At 48.5% G+C, this 15,703-nt stretch overlaps 1 protein-coding gene across 1 annotated transcript in view; it reads right to left on the bottom strand.

The window, feature by feature from the left end:
• LOC133358777 (tenascin-X-like) overlaps positions 1–13,883 on the bottom strand; it is a 151,946-nt gene extending 138,063 nt beyond the window's left edge. Inside the window, exons 1-4 of the mRNA XM_061577225.1 lie at positions 13,822–13,883; positions 13,122–13,410; positions 2,487–2,615; positions 438–572 (exon numbers count right to left, since the gene is read on the bottom strand). Coding sequence (XP_061433209.1) covers positions 438–572; positions 2,487–2,615; positions 13,122–13,287 — 430 coding nt within the window. The 5' untranslated portion in view covers positions 13,288–13,410; positions 13,822–13,883. The remainder of the gene's footprint in view (positions 1–437; positions 573–2,486; positions 2,616–13,121; positions 13,411–13,821) is intronic.
• Between the last annotated feature and the right edge of the window lie 1,820 nt (positions 13,884–15,703).

Here is a 15,703-nt window from a genome sequence, read left to right as displayed (position 1 = left end):
ATTACGCGCATTCGCCAAAATACGCAGTTCCGTGAAGTGAAATGCACAGAGCCGAGTGACTGAAACAGAGTGAACACGAATAATACCACAAGTCTTCCAACTGCAGATTGAATATCCTATTAAATACCCCATTAAACCTACAACGAACACACAACACATTTAAATGGTCAAAGCTTCAAAGCAGGAAGGAGGCATTTCAACGTTTCCACACCTATATTGAGTTTGACGATAAATGCATTAGGAAATATGTAAATACACTTTAAAAATAACATGGCAAGCATGAAAAAAAAACATTCTGTAGACTCTCCCCATCCCATCTCCTTCTAATTCCCCTCCGCTCGCGTGCCACTGGGATTGCTCCGCAGGACAGCGCGTGCGGGGTGACTGGCGTGTGCGTCCGTGCAGTGGGGGGGCGAGGGGGGGGGGGGGTCTCTCACTGGCAGTGGTGCAGCTGATGCGGCTGACGCTGGCGCCCAGGCAGGTGCAGTCCCACACGAGGCCCCCCTTGGGGCGCTCCCACGTCTCGCCGGCACGGTAGCGTCCCCCCGTGTACTGGTCGAAGCACGATTCGGCTAACCAGGGCACAAGCGAGCAACAAAAGCGTCGTGTCAAAAACCGTGCGTGCGTGTGGGGAGCGGTAGTGTAGTGGTTAGCGGGGAGCGGTAGTGCAGTGGTGAGCGTGCTGCGCTATGAACCCGGCGACCCGAGTTCAATTCCTGCTCAGGGACGATTATCTGAACCGATCGTGCACCTCCCATAGAATGAGTACCTAGTGCGGTGTTTAAACATCGCCACAAGGGAGACAAAGGCGGACGGGTGTGGTGCTGGCCACCCACCCCTGCGTGTGCTTTGCCGGCCTTCATTAGGTGCTCGCTAACAGCACTTGCCCCAACAGTTTGTTAAGGCTATACGGCCGATCTTTTTCTTGGTTTGGGGAGTGGTGGCGCAGCGGTTAGCACGCCGAGCTACGAACCTGGCGTCCCGAGTTCGATTCCCGCCGACGACCAATAACGGGTAACAGTGGTGAATATCTCAACCAGTAATGGGCCTCCCATGGGTCAGTTTTATCTGTATACATCTTTCAAGTGATTTGTTTTCCTTTCTAATATTTTGCACTCCTATGGTGTTTGTGTATTGTCTATTGTTGTAACGTTCTGACCCGCCCCGACTGGGCATTTGTGAAAGAGCTTCATAGCTCAACGGATTCCCCCAGTAAAAATAAATATTCTGATTCCGAGTCTAAATGAGGACCTTGTGTGATGTGTAAACATCGCAGCTCGAGAGACAAAAGGCAGCCGGGCGTGGTGCTGGCCACCCACCCTTTCATATGCAGTGCTGGCCTTCATAGGTTTTCAATAACAGCACTTGTCCCAACAGTCTGTTAAGGCTGTAAGGGGGATCTTTGTCTTTGCATGTTTGGAAATGGTCTCAGTTTTTACTTAAACCTCCTAAGGTTTGGGTCCTCACATGGTTTACGCATTCCAGGAAAAATAAAACAAGGCGAATGGTACAGCTTATGGTTATTACATTAATAAGACATCCCAAAATAAATGTGTCGGAATATAAATAATTCACCACAATCATAATTTAGACATTAGTCAAAACAAAATTCCCTTCGGAGTAATCATAAGACGTTCTTCTTTAAATAGCCTTCACCTCTGCAAGTGATATTTATGGCAGCACACTTCTGCGGAAGGATTATTAAACGTCAAGGCTGTTATGCGAAGGCTGCAATGGCACACTTGAGCTTAAGAACACGCTTGGTAGCACTCAGTATTGTGTGCATAAGGTCCACAGTGGGATTGGTTTATGCGCAAGGGCAGGTGCTTTGGCAGGGATGTATTTTTCACTCGTTGCACTCATTGTGCCTACTAAATCCATCATTGGAGTAATGCAGAAAAAAACCAAAGGAATAAAAATAGGAAACGCGTACAATGCAAGTTTACTCGCAGAGTACACAAAGTTCAATGCCGATTTTGACAAGATTTAAACCTGGATAGTACTATAAATTATTGCGGTTTATCCTGGCAACTCAGCATCTGTGCACAAGGGGGAGGGGAGAATGTTTGCTCCGTGCATATTAACCAGGCTCAAGTGAGACAATCATTTAATTTAAAGTTTCCGTGACATTGTATTCTTAATAGTAATGTGGTTAAGGCCATTGAACAGGCTAGATATGACAACCTGGTTTTTCCATGTTGGCTGGAAACAAAAGTTATCCGATGCCGCGTGTCGGAGTTAGGCCTGACGGATGCCAACAGAGCTTCTTCGGGAATGACATTTAATTTTCTGTGAGGTCATGTGCCCGATTCAGGACGTGGTGTAAAAAAAAACCGTCGGACATCGTGCCGAACAACAAGCGGTACAACCTGCACAACCGGTGGGAACCAAGTTTAGAAGACCAAATATCTCAGCTGCCAACTCAATTGTGACAAACAGCCGCAACGAAAAGGACTTTGGCGACTGGGTGCATTGCGAATAATTACGTTCAGGTTTGCCTTCACAGGTCCATCCACGATCACCGCCAAAGCAGGTACAGGTGAGCATGCGGCCCAGGTAGACCCGCTCCCAACGCTCGGCCACAGAGTACATCTTCCCATTCACGTTACATCCACCTGCACGCACGCGCAACAATGAGTACAGTATAATATATAGAACACATAGCATGCGGGCGGTCGTGGCTATGTACATCGGTAATCCAGCGCTGGAGACAAACGAGGGTTGGTGGATTACACACATGTTGTGAACGTCCCTTTCATGGGCGTTGAGGAACCGTACCCTGGCTTGCCAGGGGATGTGGTACAGCAAAAATCAGGCTTAGTTAATGTAATCCGTTCCTTCTATATGGAATATACGTATCCCCTCACACGTGTAGCTAATCTCCAGGTGCTCCAATCTCCACCACCATGTATATAAAACACTCATTAAGTGGCTGAAAACATCTTAATATATAAGGATCACAGAGCTTAGGCAATTGTTGGCACTGACTAACTGCCTGGCTATCTTACAGATTATGTGGTTTCTCAACATTGTGAGATTTTATTTGCATGAATGACACTATGTACCATTTAAAAACGTATAATGTAAATGTTACACTACGGAACACACCATCTATGACAACAGGCAGGCCCAGTAAACCAAGGGCAATTGCACATGACTGAATTAACATTGTGAGAGCACAACTAATATACAGTTATCGATATTTGTCGACCTCAAATTGGGTAAATAAACCAACAGCTGTTGTTGCACAATAGTTAAGGTGCAATCCAATAGGTGATCTTAATCAATATCTGAAAGACAGCGCATTGCAGTGCATCGTAATTGCACATGACAAAACCCCTGATAAGGCACCTCATGCCATCACATGGGTGAAACGAGTTGTCACCAAAAGTGCCAACACTGCTTTGAAATGTTCACCCACAGTTAGCATTCCTCTGACAAGATTTAGCCCTCCACTGATTGCGTTTGACTCCACCTACACTGCCCTGAACATCTGGCCCCCTGGGCAGTCTTCACCCAGGGGGGACATGCCCACCACCTGCAGTGATGGCCAGAATGCGGAGGCGCTAGCTGTGTCTCCGAATTAATTATTCAACTTAAAATTGTTCAAATTGATTGACTAAATCCGTAAAATCCCACATCAGCTTTAACAGCACAGGTTGGATGCGTACGGTGCGAAAGAAGTTCAACATGCATGCTACAATTCCTCATTACAAGCTAGAGACATTATCAGGGACCCTTTAGAAGAGAACATTCCCCTCTATTGAGCTCGTGGCCAGCGCAATTTACCACTCTGCGGGCCCACCACGCGAGTTACAGGCATTGGCTGCGTCATTTTCCAGCCTCCCCTCCACCCCTCTCGCGCTCTCTAGCCAGGGAGCAAACATTCTTACCACAAAATGCATTACTTTGATGTTCACTAGAAAAAGCAGATTTCTATCCTCGTCAAATTTCCACGAACCCGACGTGGAAAGAAGAAACTCGAGGCCGTGGGCACTGTAAACTTTTCCTCGTATGTCGCGTGCCGGAAAATGGCCCGAGCAGAGAGTTTTCCACTTGTGGCAGTGGCTCCAAACTCATTGCTTGTCGTGCAGACCCAACCACACCTATCAACCGTCTGCGTACGCCTACCGTTAGAGTATTTTATGTATGTTGAACTTCTTTTGCACCGTACGTAGCCAACCATGATAAATCGGAGGTCTAACGTAAACATACATTAGGACTCATCTTCTTGGTTCTTTCGGTAAATTCACGTAGAAGGAAAGTAATAAAATAATAAAAATAAAACATAATAAAATAATTCTCACGAGGCTGTCGCCTCGACAGACCTGGTCTTCACCTGAGGACGGCTGCTTGCGTTGTGGCCGAAACGTCGTGAGAATTATTTTATTATGTTTTATTTTTATTATTTTATTACTTCCCTTCTACGTGACTTTACCGAAAGAACCAAGAAGATGAATCTCTGCAGTCACGAAAGCTTTAAATCGAAAAATACATTAGGACTGGCAAGAAATTCGGTATAATGAGTGAAACTCAAGTTAAATATACTTCTCTGAAAACCCTGACCGTGATACTGGAAAATAAACGAGGAGCGGGAGGAGCTGAGCAAGGCAGAGGTGTGGACTCGAGTCATGTGACTTGGACTCGAGTCAGACTCGAGTCATGAATTTGATGACTTCAGACTCGACTTGGACTTGCATAACAATGACTTTGTCCCACCTCTGGAGCAAGGTAAGGGAGGGAGGAGGCCACCAAACTAAACCAAACACAAAAAGCAGTTCTAAAGAAATGAGTTTTCAATCTAGATGATTCAAAAGTTAATAGCTTCCTAATATCGGACAAAAGAGCATTCCGGACACATTTGAAAAGTGCGCAATGCGATGACCGTCTTTGTTTGATGGCGAGCCAAAAGCTGCTACTGCCACGAGGATGACCAGAGTTCGTGTGATGGTTTATGCTCCTTGACGAAATCAGCAAGGTACTACCCTTCATTTGTGCCAAGCAGTTTGGTGTAATGCATGTGACCTTATAAATCAATGTACACTATTTCTTTTACACAAATTTCATGGAGACAGAACTTAAGAGCAATTGACTAAATAGTTTAATTCAATATGTTTGTTTAACCAAAAAAGCCTCACCGACTCTCAAGATTCTTTTAGGAGGGTCCTGCCAAAATTTTTTTTGCAGTAAGGGCTCGGTGATTGCTTTGTACATTTCAATCGATGAATTTGCAGTAATATTTATTTTTTGTAACTTGGACCATGACAACAGCCCGCAACAGCCCACCCTTGCAAACGACCTCACGGTACTCGTGCGGTAAAAACCGCACCACTAGATTCGAACCATGAACCCCTGCAACAAGCGGGCGAACGCGCCACCGCTCGGCCACGTACATGCTTTAGAAACACTTAAAACACTCACTCGTATAGAATGCACCAATCAACTGCAATCATTACGACCGCCATGCAGCCCCCATACTCTTTTTTCCCCCGTCACGCGTGAGGACACAAGACCCAGGGCCTTCCAGCCCGCGCGAGCCATACAAGGCAAGGAAGCAAGGAAATGCCATTCTAATTCAATTTAAGTGATTTCAGTGGGGGGGTGGAGGGGGGAGTCAGCAAACCCGCTTGCTAGAGCATGAGCAACTCGGCAAAAGGAGAAATTATGAAAATACCGAATACCGAAATTGTCAATAACAGTTATACTTTAATAAAGCCGACGCAAAATAAACAACCTAACAATGCATTTACGTCGTAGTTAGAAGAACGTCGCATTTCCACTCTGGCGGAAGGGGAACAATCTCCGAGAATGGCAACCAGTGAGAAAGTGGAACAATCGGTACTCAATTTTCATAAGCCAGACAGGAGATCAACCCAGGCTGGAATATCATACAACAATCTCATAACTGCAAGAAGTTACCAGCTAACCTATACTCTCGTTACAGCATTACAAACAATAACACTGTACCAATGTAAACAAAAATTACAATACCATGGTATAATTGAGAACAATGGAGTGGCGACACACTGGTTAACACACTGGACTCAAAAAACCCGGCGAACAGAGTCCGGTTCCCGCATACAGCCAGCAAACATGGCTAGTGATATCTGAAACAATTCTGGACATCATCTCTTCACCAACCTCTACGAACCTCTACTAAATTTAAAATACTTTCTTTAGTTTGTTGTCCTCTCACAGCAGCTCCGATTAACTTGGTTGGCTGTGTACGGTGGCGAAAGAAGTCCAACATACATGCATAAAAAGACCACCGTTGCAAAAGTATGATAGATGAAGCCGCGACGAGTATCAGACGGTTTCAGTTCAGACGTGGATTGACAAAGGGCGAAACATTGTAATTCTCTGCAGTGAATTGTAGTGCCCCCCAAGTGGCTGCAGGAGTACTGAAAACCCATGATATACAACTTGATCATGAAAACCACACAGATTCTTACACGCAATTTAATGCACGAATCAGGCGTAGGATGCCACTCAAGTTTGTCGTGTTCAAGGTCGTGCCTCAGGTCGTGCCTCCTGGCTTTATTCATTTGCCTGTTACGCTGAAACACAGCCTGTTTAAAGACAATCAACATATACTGGTTGCTCAGAGGTGAACAATGCATTAGAGTAAATACAGAGTCATTGAGGCAGATGCAGAGAAGAATCGGACAAGATCCTAAGCAATTTGTAAATATGAACCAAATAGAATGAGAGTCCCAGCTGTTGACTTTTACTCAAAAAAGTAACAAATGGAGGGGAGGGAGGAAGAACACCAAAACTTTGCTTTCCAGATGCATCCTGCAGGGCACCTTAATCAGGAGCAGAATAATTAAAATGTATCTATGCATCGTTCCACCCCTACCTAAAAAGAGCAATCAAGCATACATGCGAACATGTTGCAGATGTTATGAGCGAGTCATCGAGGTCACACGGGTTTAACGCCATTTCTAAAGTCTTGCAAAAATGGCAGCTCGCCGTCCTGAAACAAGGGGTAGAAATTTATTGAAAACAGCTTTGTTGTTTTATAAAACTAAAACTTGGGGGATATTTTCTGATTCCTGTCTAGTTCTAGAGCCAGCTTTGTGGCAAGGAGGTGTAACGCTTCAGTGAAAATTTACATTTACAGTGAAATATGCAGAGTTTGGTACAAACAATAGATATCACGTGCACAAATTCGTGCACGTCAATAAGATTTAATTAAACAAAAGTAAGGGCAAAAATGCGAACAGGGACGTGTATTTTTTACTATTTATAATCCAGCCAGGTGAGTGCCAGTAGTGGTTCGAGTAGCCATCTGTGAAAGAGCTTTATAGCTCATCGGATTCTTCCAGTATAAACAAATGTTATGATTCTGAGTGTGCAGCTCGCGATTGAAAGGTGGCCGATTCAAATCCTAGCCAAGGGTAGTCTCGGCCCTTCACGTCTCTCCTGGGTCAATAAAACGAGCAGCAGCTATATGGGAAGCCACTGGCTCGAACAGTAAATATTCTCGATTGAGCAGGAAACCACATTGACGCCTCGTGACCACAGGCCAGTGGCTGTGACCTGTCAGGACGGCAGGCTTTGTGAACCTCTTTTCCCATGCGACCGTCAACACGGCCACAGCATCGCGCGAACACCGTGGGGAGGCGAAACGTTCATCGGTGCCCCAGGAGTGATCTCATTTCTCAACGAAGCGAGATTATCCTTCACACACCACCGATGCTCGTTAAGGCGACCTTTGATGCCATAATTTCACGTGTACGGAATTAGGCCATAGGTGGTGGAATAAAATCGTGGAATTCTTTCACGGAGGCCACAAACAGCATGAGAGCTGGGAGGGGGGGGGGGGGGAGGTGGTCCAGTGCCGTTGCTGGTGCTGTTGCACTCCAAACCGTGTCACTACGTGGGTTTTCACACGTTCGCGGAGGTTTCACGCTGGCGGCTGCAGGCCTTGACGCCGCAGACGACCAAGCTCCAAAGGCTCGTCGGTAGCTCCTCACCAACACTCCTGCTGCATTCCAGTACTGTCATTATCTCCTCTAACTTAGAGAGGGGGCAGTGCGGAGGCTACAAAAACATGAGGGTGGAGACACCTGCCCAAGGTTAAGGACCAGGCTCTCACCACTTATGATCCAAGCTACTAATCGGGCAGCCTCAAGAGAGCACTTACTACCTACCCATTCTCGGGACTATTATTATAACAATGACTAATAATTACCATTGTGAAATATCTTGCCCCTCCGAGGACGGTGTACCTCTTATTAACCCTCCCCAGCCCAAAGGCACACTTCCCACACTGCCTGAGCAAAATAGGCTTGAGACGAAATGGAAGAAATCGAGCCTTGACATCCACTACCAGAACTGGAAGGTTCACATTAAGTTGTCTCGGTCAGCTCAGGCAAGGCCAAAATCGGAGCTCTATTTTACTCTGATATCAAATGTTGCTGGATAGACATCGTCGACCGTTTAAATGTAGAATGACCCAGTTAATAATTTGTGTATGTTACTACACCTCTGCCATTTAGAGCGCCTAAAATATCCCGACGGATTACTAATGTAGATCTGCAAAAACTGTCCAATTTAGAGGCATTTATTTATTTGCAACCTAAACAAGTAAACCTAACTTTACTGCACTATATTAATGTACAAAATAGTAATATGATACCATGCAGTACTATTTGTTTTTACATTCACATGTAATGATTATAAACAATGTATTAATAGCCTACATCAAGTTGTTTTTTGCAAATTGAGTTATGTTAAGAATAGGTGTTAGGATGTTCAAACATCAAATAGATATACCTTTATCAAGGAATCAAGTCTGCATTAACCACTGGTGAGACTAAGCCATAAATAACCCTGTCTGTAGTGTAGGCCAATCATTTTCAAAGAATGCATATATTATCAGAGCATGGTTGTTTGCATGTTTTCCACAAGTACGTGTGGTTAATGCTGACTTGATTCCTTGCAAAAGGTGTCTATTTGGCGTTTGAACATCTTAACACCTCCTGTTTTATTACCATAAAGGGTAAATACAGCCTATTCTTATTTTTCATACTTTAATAAGAGTTTTTTTTATTCGTGGAAGAAAGTTTCCATCTACTAAAATCATAACCATTGCGCAAAACCTAACGATCGAAACAGAATGTGCCCAAGATAAGCCTTGGGTGATTTTCAAGGCTTTCAAGAAGGGTCCCATATCATCATGTTTGGACCAATATAATTGAGTGCGTGTGTGGCATGTTGCAGTAAACTGGTGTATCCGGGGTGATACCCACACACAAACAAAGGGGGTTACCACTCAACACAGCTGTCTAAGCCTGCCCAGGGGGTCAGAAACCAAAATAACAAGAGACACGTTTTAATGCATGTCAATACGAGACGGCGGTCCTTGATAACTAACGTCACGAAGCCAGTTCTGAAAGAGCCACCGCATGCGGCTCCGGAGCCGCAGGTCGCCGACCCCTGCCCCAACCCCATCCGCTCCACACCTACAACTTCTGACAAGCCTTGGCGATCACCCATCCAAGTACTAACCAGGCTTAATTTGGGGTAGCTAGCAACTCCCAGTCAACCCAGTGCGTTTTGAGTTTAGTTTGTTGTCCCTTCCCCTGCACCTCTGATTAGCACGGTTAGCTACGTACGGTGGGAAAAACGTTCAATGTAATACATGCATTAAATTCGCTGGTCTAAAAAGAAAGTAACGTTTCAGCGTTGCGTCAATGCGCAACACAAGCCCACAATCCGTCCCGTCTCCATTATTATTCTTCCACAAGAGCGTCAGACTGCAGCACCCACCCTTGCACACAAGTTCCGTGACAATTGGCCGCATCATCGCAACTTACAATGTCTACCTTGTACGCCGTAGAACAGTACTTTCAAAGGTACTTGAAAGTGCATTTTTTTTTACTACTCGATAAACCATTCTTACAAAGTATCGCACACTACAGAACTATACACGAATCACATACAAACAGTGACATTCACGAATCCAAAATTGACAAATATGTACATAGAACTTACAAGTCTAGACACAAAAATAAGCACATCTGATTCATATAAAAATAAAAAGCCCACAATCATTAATAAAGACCATACATCTGTATATATATAAAACATGTGACGTTTTGGGTAATAGCCCTTCTTCAATAACACCGCCTTCATGTTGTGCTGTGACCAGGGGTCAGCAACCTGCCGCTCCGGAGCACTGCTTATTTATTATATGGACCACCACATAACTGTCAACCCATACGGTTTACCCGTATTCTTCTACAGGGAAATAAGTTCAGGTCCATACATCGTAAAGCCGTCTCAATACAAGCAAAAAAATGTTTTGGCTATTTGTTTGTGTTTCTCCCTTGTGATGGGACTTTGAAGGATGAACGCTGAGATTTATAAGGGCACGGGGTGACCAACAAGGTCTGAATTGGTCTGTAATAAGGTAGGCACTGATAATGGGTTGACAGGTATGTAATCAACATGCATTGCAGCTCTTAAAACAGAAGTTTTTTTGTTTACCGAATTCGAAAACAGATGTCTCTTGTTATTTTGGTTGCAGACCCTTGGCTATGCCGAATGTGTTAAGCTTTGTTTATTGTGCTTGTGCACCACTGCCAACGAAGCAGCATCAACATCATTTATCTCTGTCATGCAACTCGGCGAGGGACAGATAGCGTGTGTAAAATGTGCAAATCGTCTGTATAAAAAAAGTCTCCCACTATACCACGGTAGCGAGATGTCAGCTACCTCGCCTGGTATGCAGGAGGTCGTCAGTTTGATCCCGACCCTGACGCCTGCTGCTGTATATTTGGAGTTTGCATTTTAGAATCAACATGCGTTTAGAGTATTTGGCTGCTATAAATTTCTACATGAGCCACTTCGTTGAGCTATCATGTGGGCAGGTCGCTTCTGAAAAAGAGATCTATAGTTCAGTGGACCTTATCTGGTAAAATAAAAAATAGTTTAAATCTTTTAAATAGTTTATGCCCGTAGCAGTTCAGGTTGCACGCTTATTTCGTTTAACAAGGTGAAAGAAATCAAGTGACCAGGATAGTATCATTTGAATGATGGCACGTCTGTATGGTGAACTTCTTTCGCACCGTACAAAGCCAACCGCGCCAATCGGATGGTGGCTATGATGATGTGATGATGATGGAGGAGTAATGACGACGTTAATTACGAGGGTGGCGTTGATGCCACGTTGGTGATTGTTGGGTCCATGAAGGAGTCGTTCAGAAGTCGTTGCCATGGCCACAGAAGCAGTTAATTAACGTGAACCAGATGTTGGTGGGAAAAGTTATTTACTATTATCGGAGTCAGGGGTCGGCAACCAAAAACAAGAGGCATTTTTTTCGAATTCGGTAAAAAAAACCCTCAAGATATCAAGTACTGCAATGCAATGTGAACACGAGACGCTGGTAGTCCTTTATAAATAACGTTACGAAGCACAGAAGTCCTTAAAGAGCCACTGCATGCGGCTCCAGGAGGGCCGAATGATCCAATAGGCATACTAAAAAATTGACCCATGTGTTTTTTGTTTGTTTAATGAAAAGGAACAAAAATATTTCTATAGCAAGGATAAGCACGGTGGATATACAAAGAGGCAGACATGACAGTGTCAATCGGTTTTTTTTTGCACAAGGCCAGAGAAATTAACACCGGAGAGGAACTTTCCGATATTGTTTTTCATAGCAAATTTACCAAATTCCATCTTCAAACGGTGTTCCCGCCCCACACACAACCTCATTCTCGAGAGAAGACAAAGCGGCGTTGTTGCCCTATGGTTGATCGGAGTCGGTGCTTCTCTCTCAGCTTTAGCTTGCGACAGCGGCGGTAAGTTAGTCATTCGCATTTGGGGGGCAACAGGCAGTGACCGACCGCATAAAGTCATCACCGAAAGCCGAACGAAACAGAAGTTGCCCAAGGTGCCTCCAAGAACCTTCATGGGGCCCCCCAAGAACCTTCATGGGGGCCCACAAGCACGGAACGTCTGTGACCGGGGGGACGCGATCGAGTGATGATTTGTAACAACTCAAAACTCCTACTTATCTCGTGGATAACAAGAACACAACGCATTAACGCCGACACCAACTTAGGAACCCGACTGAATTCCGATTAATTAAAATACACAAATAAAACAAAGTGGTAACAAACGATTTAAAGCCAAACACGGCAAACGAAACAATTACCGGCAACACAAATAAGAGGAAACTGGTGTTGGGGGGTCGATAAGGTCATGGAAACTTTGTTGGGAGCTGCCAAAAAGTAGTGACTAGCAGCACCGATAAAGACGGCACAAGAAGGGGAGGGGGGGGAGCACCACGCCCGGCCGCCTTTGTCTCCCTAGTGGCGTTGATTACACACCACACCGGGTTCTCATTTTAGACATCAGAATATTTATTGTTGGAGGAATACGATGAGCTCTCATGCTCCGTTTCACAAATGTCCAGCAAAGGGCAGGTCAGAAAGTTACAATACAATAAACACAATAGCGGCCCAAAGTACAGAACAATTAAAGTTAAACAAATAACTTGAAACAAAAACACAGAGAACAAAGGCCGAGTCGACCTAGAGGGGGACCATGACTGATTCAGATATTAATCACTGTTATCTGTTGTTTGGCCGTGAGCGGGGATGGAACTCGGGTTCGTAGCGCAGCGCGCTAACCGCTGCACCACCGCTCCCCCACACGGACCCACGCACGGTAAAACAGATAAACAAGGGATACTTAGCGCTGCACACACGAAGCGTACCGCTGGTAAATACATATCACAAGTCTCGTATTTGTATGCCTTCCGTCACCCGAAAGTCGATTTTGACAAAATAAAATTGACGGCCGGGAAAACAAAAACAGAAAAAAGAAGTAGCGCCTAAAGAAGTAGATCTTAGCGGCACCACTTTTGCCGAGCTGGGAGCCACAGCGCCGACTCGGGCTACGGTGCAGGGGCATGGCAGGGCAGGGCAAGGCAGGGCAGGGCAAGGCAGGGCAGCAGGGCATGGCAGGGCATGGCAGGGCAAGGCAGGGCAGCAGCAGCAGGACAAGGCAGGGCAAGGCAAGGCAGGGCAAGGCATGTAAGGGCAGTGAACGGGGTATTGTGGCATGGCATGATAAGGCAGCAACAGGGCAGGACAGGCTCTCTCACCTTGCGCCAGGGAGGGTCCGCTATGCACGGGGGTGGAGGAGCCCCCCCCCGGTTGCTGCTCCTGCGGCTGATGTGGCGGTGGAGGGGGGGGCTCTGCCCGGAGCCCGCGGGCCACCAGCAGCAGCAGCAGAGCGAGCAGCGCCATCGGCGCGCCGCGAGCTGCCATGCCCCTCCGTGGGTGGGTGACTCGAACTTAGAAGAAGATGCTCGTCCTCCCTCGTGGCGAGTCGACAGCCACCGCGGGAGTCGTCCTTGTCGAGGGATCCCCACCCCACGCCGCCTCTCGGCTCTGAAAGGCGGAGAGGGAGGGAGGGAGGGAGGCAGGAGGACGGGGGTGGTGGTCACAGACACCGCCGCGTTACCGTGGAATGTGTCGATGTGCGTTGTACTTCTATTGCACCCGCACGGAGCCCAACCGCGCTGAGCGCAAGTTACGAAGGAAGCGACGTCGGTGCCACCGCCGGCGTCCTCGACAGCGAATCCATCACAAACATCTGTCGCTCACTCGCACCAAACTTCACTATCTCTCTCTCCCATCACCAAGACGCCGCCGCCACAAGCGCCATGTGGTGCGCGCCGCACAGACGGACCCCCCCCCCCCCTCTTGTCCACGGAGCGCCGCAAGAATGCGCCGTAAATTACATGGGGAGAGATGGCGAGAAGGGGGGTGGTGGTGGTTGCCGTCTTTCTTCGCACTTACGTTTTGCCACGACCGCTGTGTAATAGCGGAAGACTTGGGGGGGGGGGGGCGGACGAACGCGGGGGGGGGGGGGTCGCTGCTGCTGCCGGTGACTGCGTAGAGCGCTCGGGTGGCGGGCTGCGAGCCTCGGTGGTTATATAGGGGCCTCCTCCTCCACAACCTTATTACTCCTCCTACTACACAACCTTCTACTCCTCCTCCACAACCTTCTACTCCTCCTCCACCACGGCCACCACCAACCACCTCCACAACCACCAGCAACCTCCTCCTGCTCGTCCGCTCTCTGCTCCACAACCACCAATCCTACCAACTCCCACCCCCCCCCCTACTCACCCACCCCCTACTCACCCACCCCCTCTACTCACCCACCCCCCCTACTCACCCACCCCCTACTCACCCACCCCCCCTACTCACCCACCCCCTACACATCCACCCCACCTACTCACCCACCCCCTACTCACCCACCCCCTCTACTCACCCACCACCTCTACTCACCCACCCCCTACACATCCACCCCCCCTACTCACCCACCCCCTACACATCCACCCCCCCTACTCACCCACCCCCTACTCACCCACCCCCTCTACTCACCCACCCCCCCTACTCACCCACCCCCTACACATCCACCCCCCCTACTCACCCACCCCCTACTCACCCACCCCCTCTACTCACCCACCACCTCTACTCACCCACCCCCTACACATCCACCCCCCCTACTCACCCACCCCCTACACATCCACCCCCCTACTCACCCACCCCTACTCACCCCACCCCCTCTACTCACCACCCCCTACTCACCCACCCCCCCTACTCACCCACCCCCTACACATCCACCCCCCTACTCACCACCCCCTACTCACCCACCCCCTCTACTCACCCACCCCCCCTACTCACCCACCCCCTACTCACCCACCCCCCCTACTCACCACCCCCTACACATCCACCCCACCTACTCACCCACCCCCTACTCACCCACCCCCTCTACTCACCCACCACCTCTACTCACCCACCCCCTACACATCCACCCCCCCTACTCACCCACCCCCTACACATCCCCCCCCCCTACTCACCCACCCCCTACTCACCCACCCCCTCTACTCACCCACCCCCCCTACTCACCCACCCCCTACACATCCACCCCCCCTACTCACCCACCCCTACTCACCCACCCCCTCTACTCACCCACCACCTCTACTCACCCACCCCCTACACATCCACCCCCCCTACTCACCCACCCCCTACACATCCACCCCCCCTACTCACCCACCCCCTACTCACCCACCCCCTCTACTCACCCACCCCCCCTACTCACCCACCCCCTACTCACCCACCCCCTACTCACCCACCCCCTACTCACCCACCCGCTACTCACCCACCCCCTCTACTCACCCACCCGCTACTCACCCACCCCCTACTCACCCACCCGCTACTCACCCACCCGCTACTCACCCACCCCCTACACATCCACACCCCCTACTCACCCACCCCCCCCTACTCACCCACCCCCCCCCTACTCACCCACCCCCTACTCACCCACCCCCATTCACTACTCACCGCCGCCCCACCACCAAATACCCCAATTTACCCTTTCGCTTCCAGAGCCCCCTTCCCCCAAACAGCGTCGTATCCACTCCAGACTCGGAGCTCAGCGAAAAAAAATCGCTCCCCCAACCACCACCACCCCCCAACCACCACCACCACCCCCCAACCACCACCACCACCAACCCCAACCACCACCACCACCACCCCCCAAATCACCACCACCCCCCAAACCACCACCACCACCACCCCCCCCAAACCACCAACCACCACCACCCCCCCCCCAAACCACCACCACCCCCCAACCATCACCACCCCCCAACCACCACCACCACCACCACCC

This window comes from Lethenteron reissneri, chromosome 7 (genome assembly GCF_015708825.2).
Source record: "Lethenteron reissneri isolate LAM-NWPU_2019-01 chromosome 7, ASM1570882v1, whole genome shotgun sequence".
Classification (NCBI taxonomy): Eukaryota; Metazoa; Chordata; class Hyperoartia; order Petromyzontiformes; family Petromyzontidae; genus Lethenteron; species Lethenteron reissneri.
Note: the sequence above shows the minus strand (reverse complement) of the source record. Positions and strands in the feature narration are given on the sequence as shown.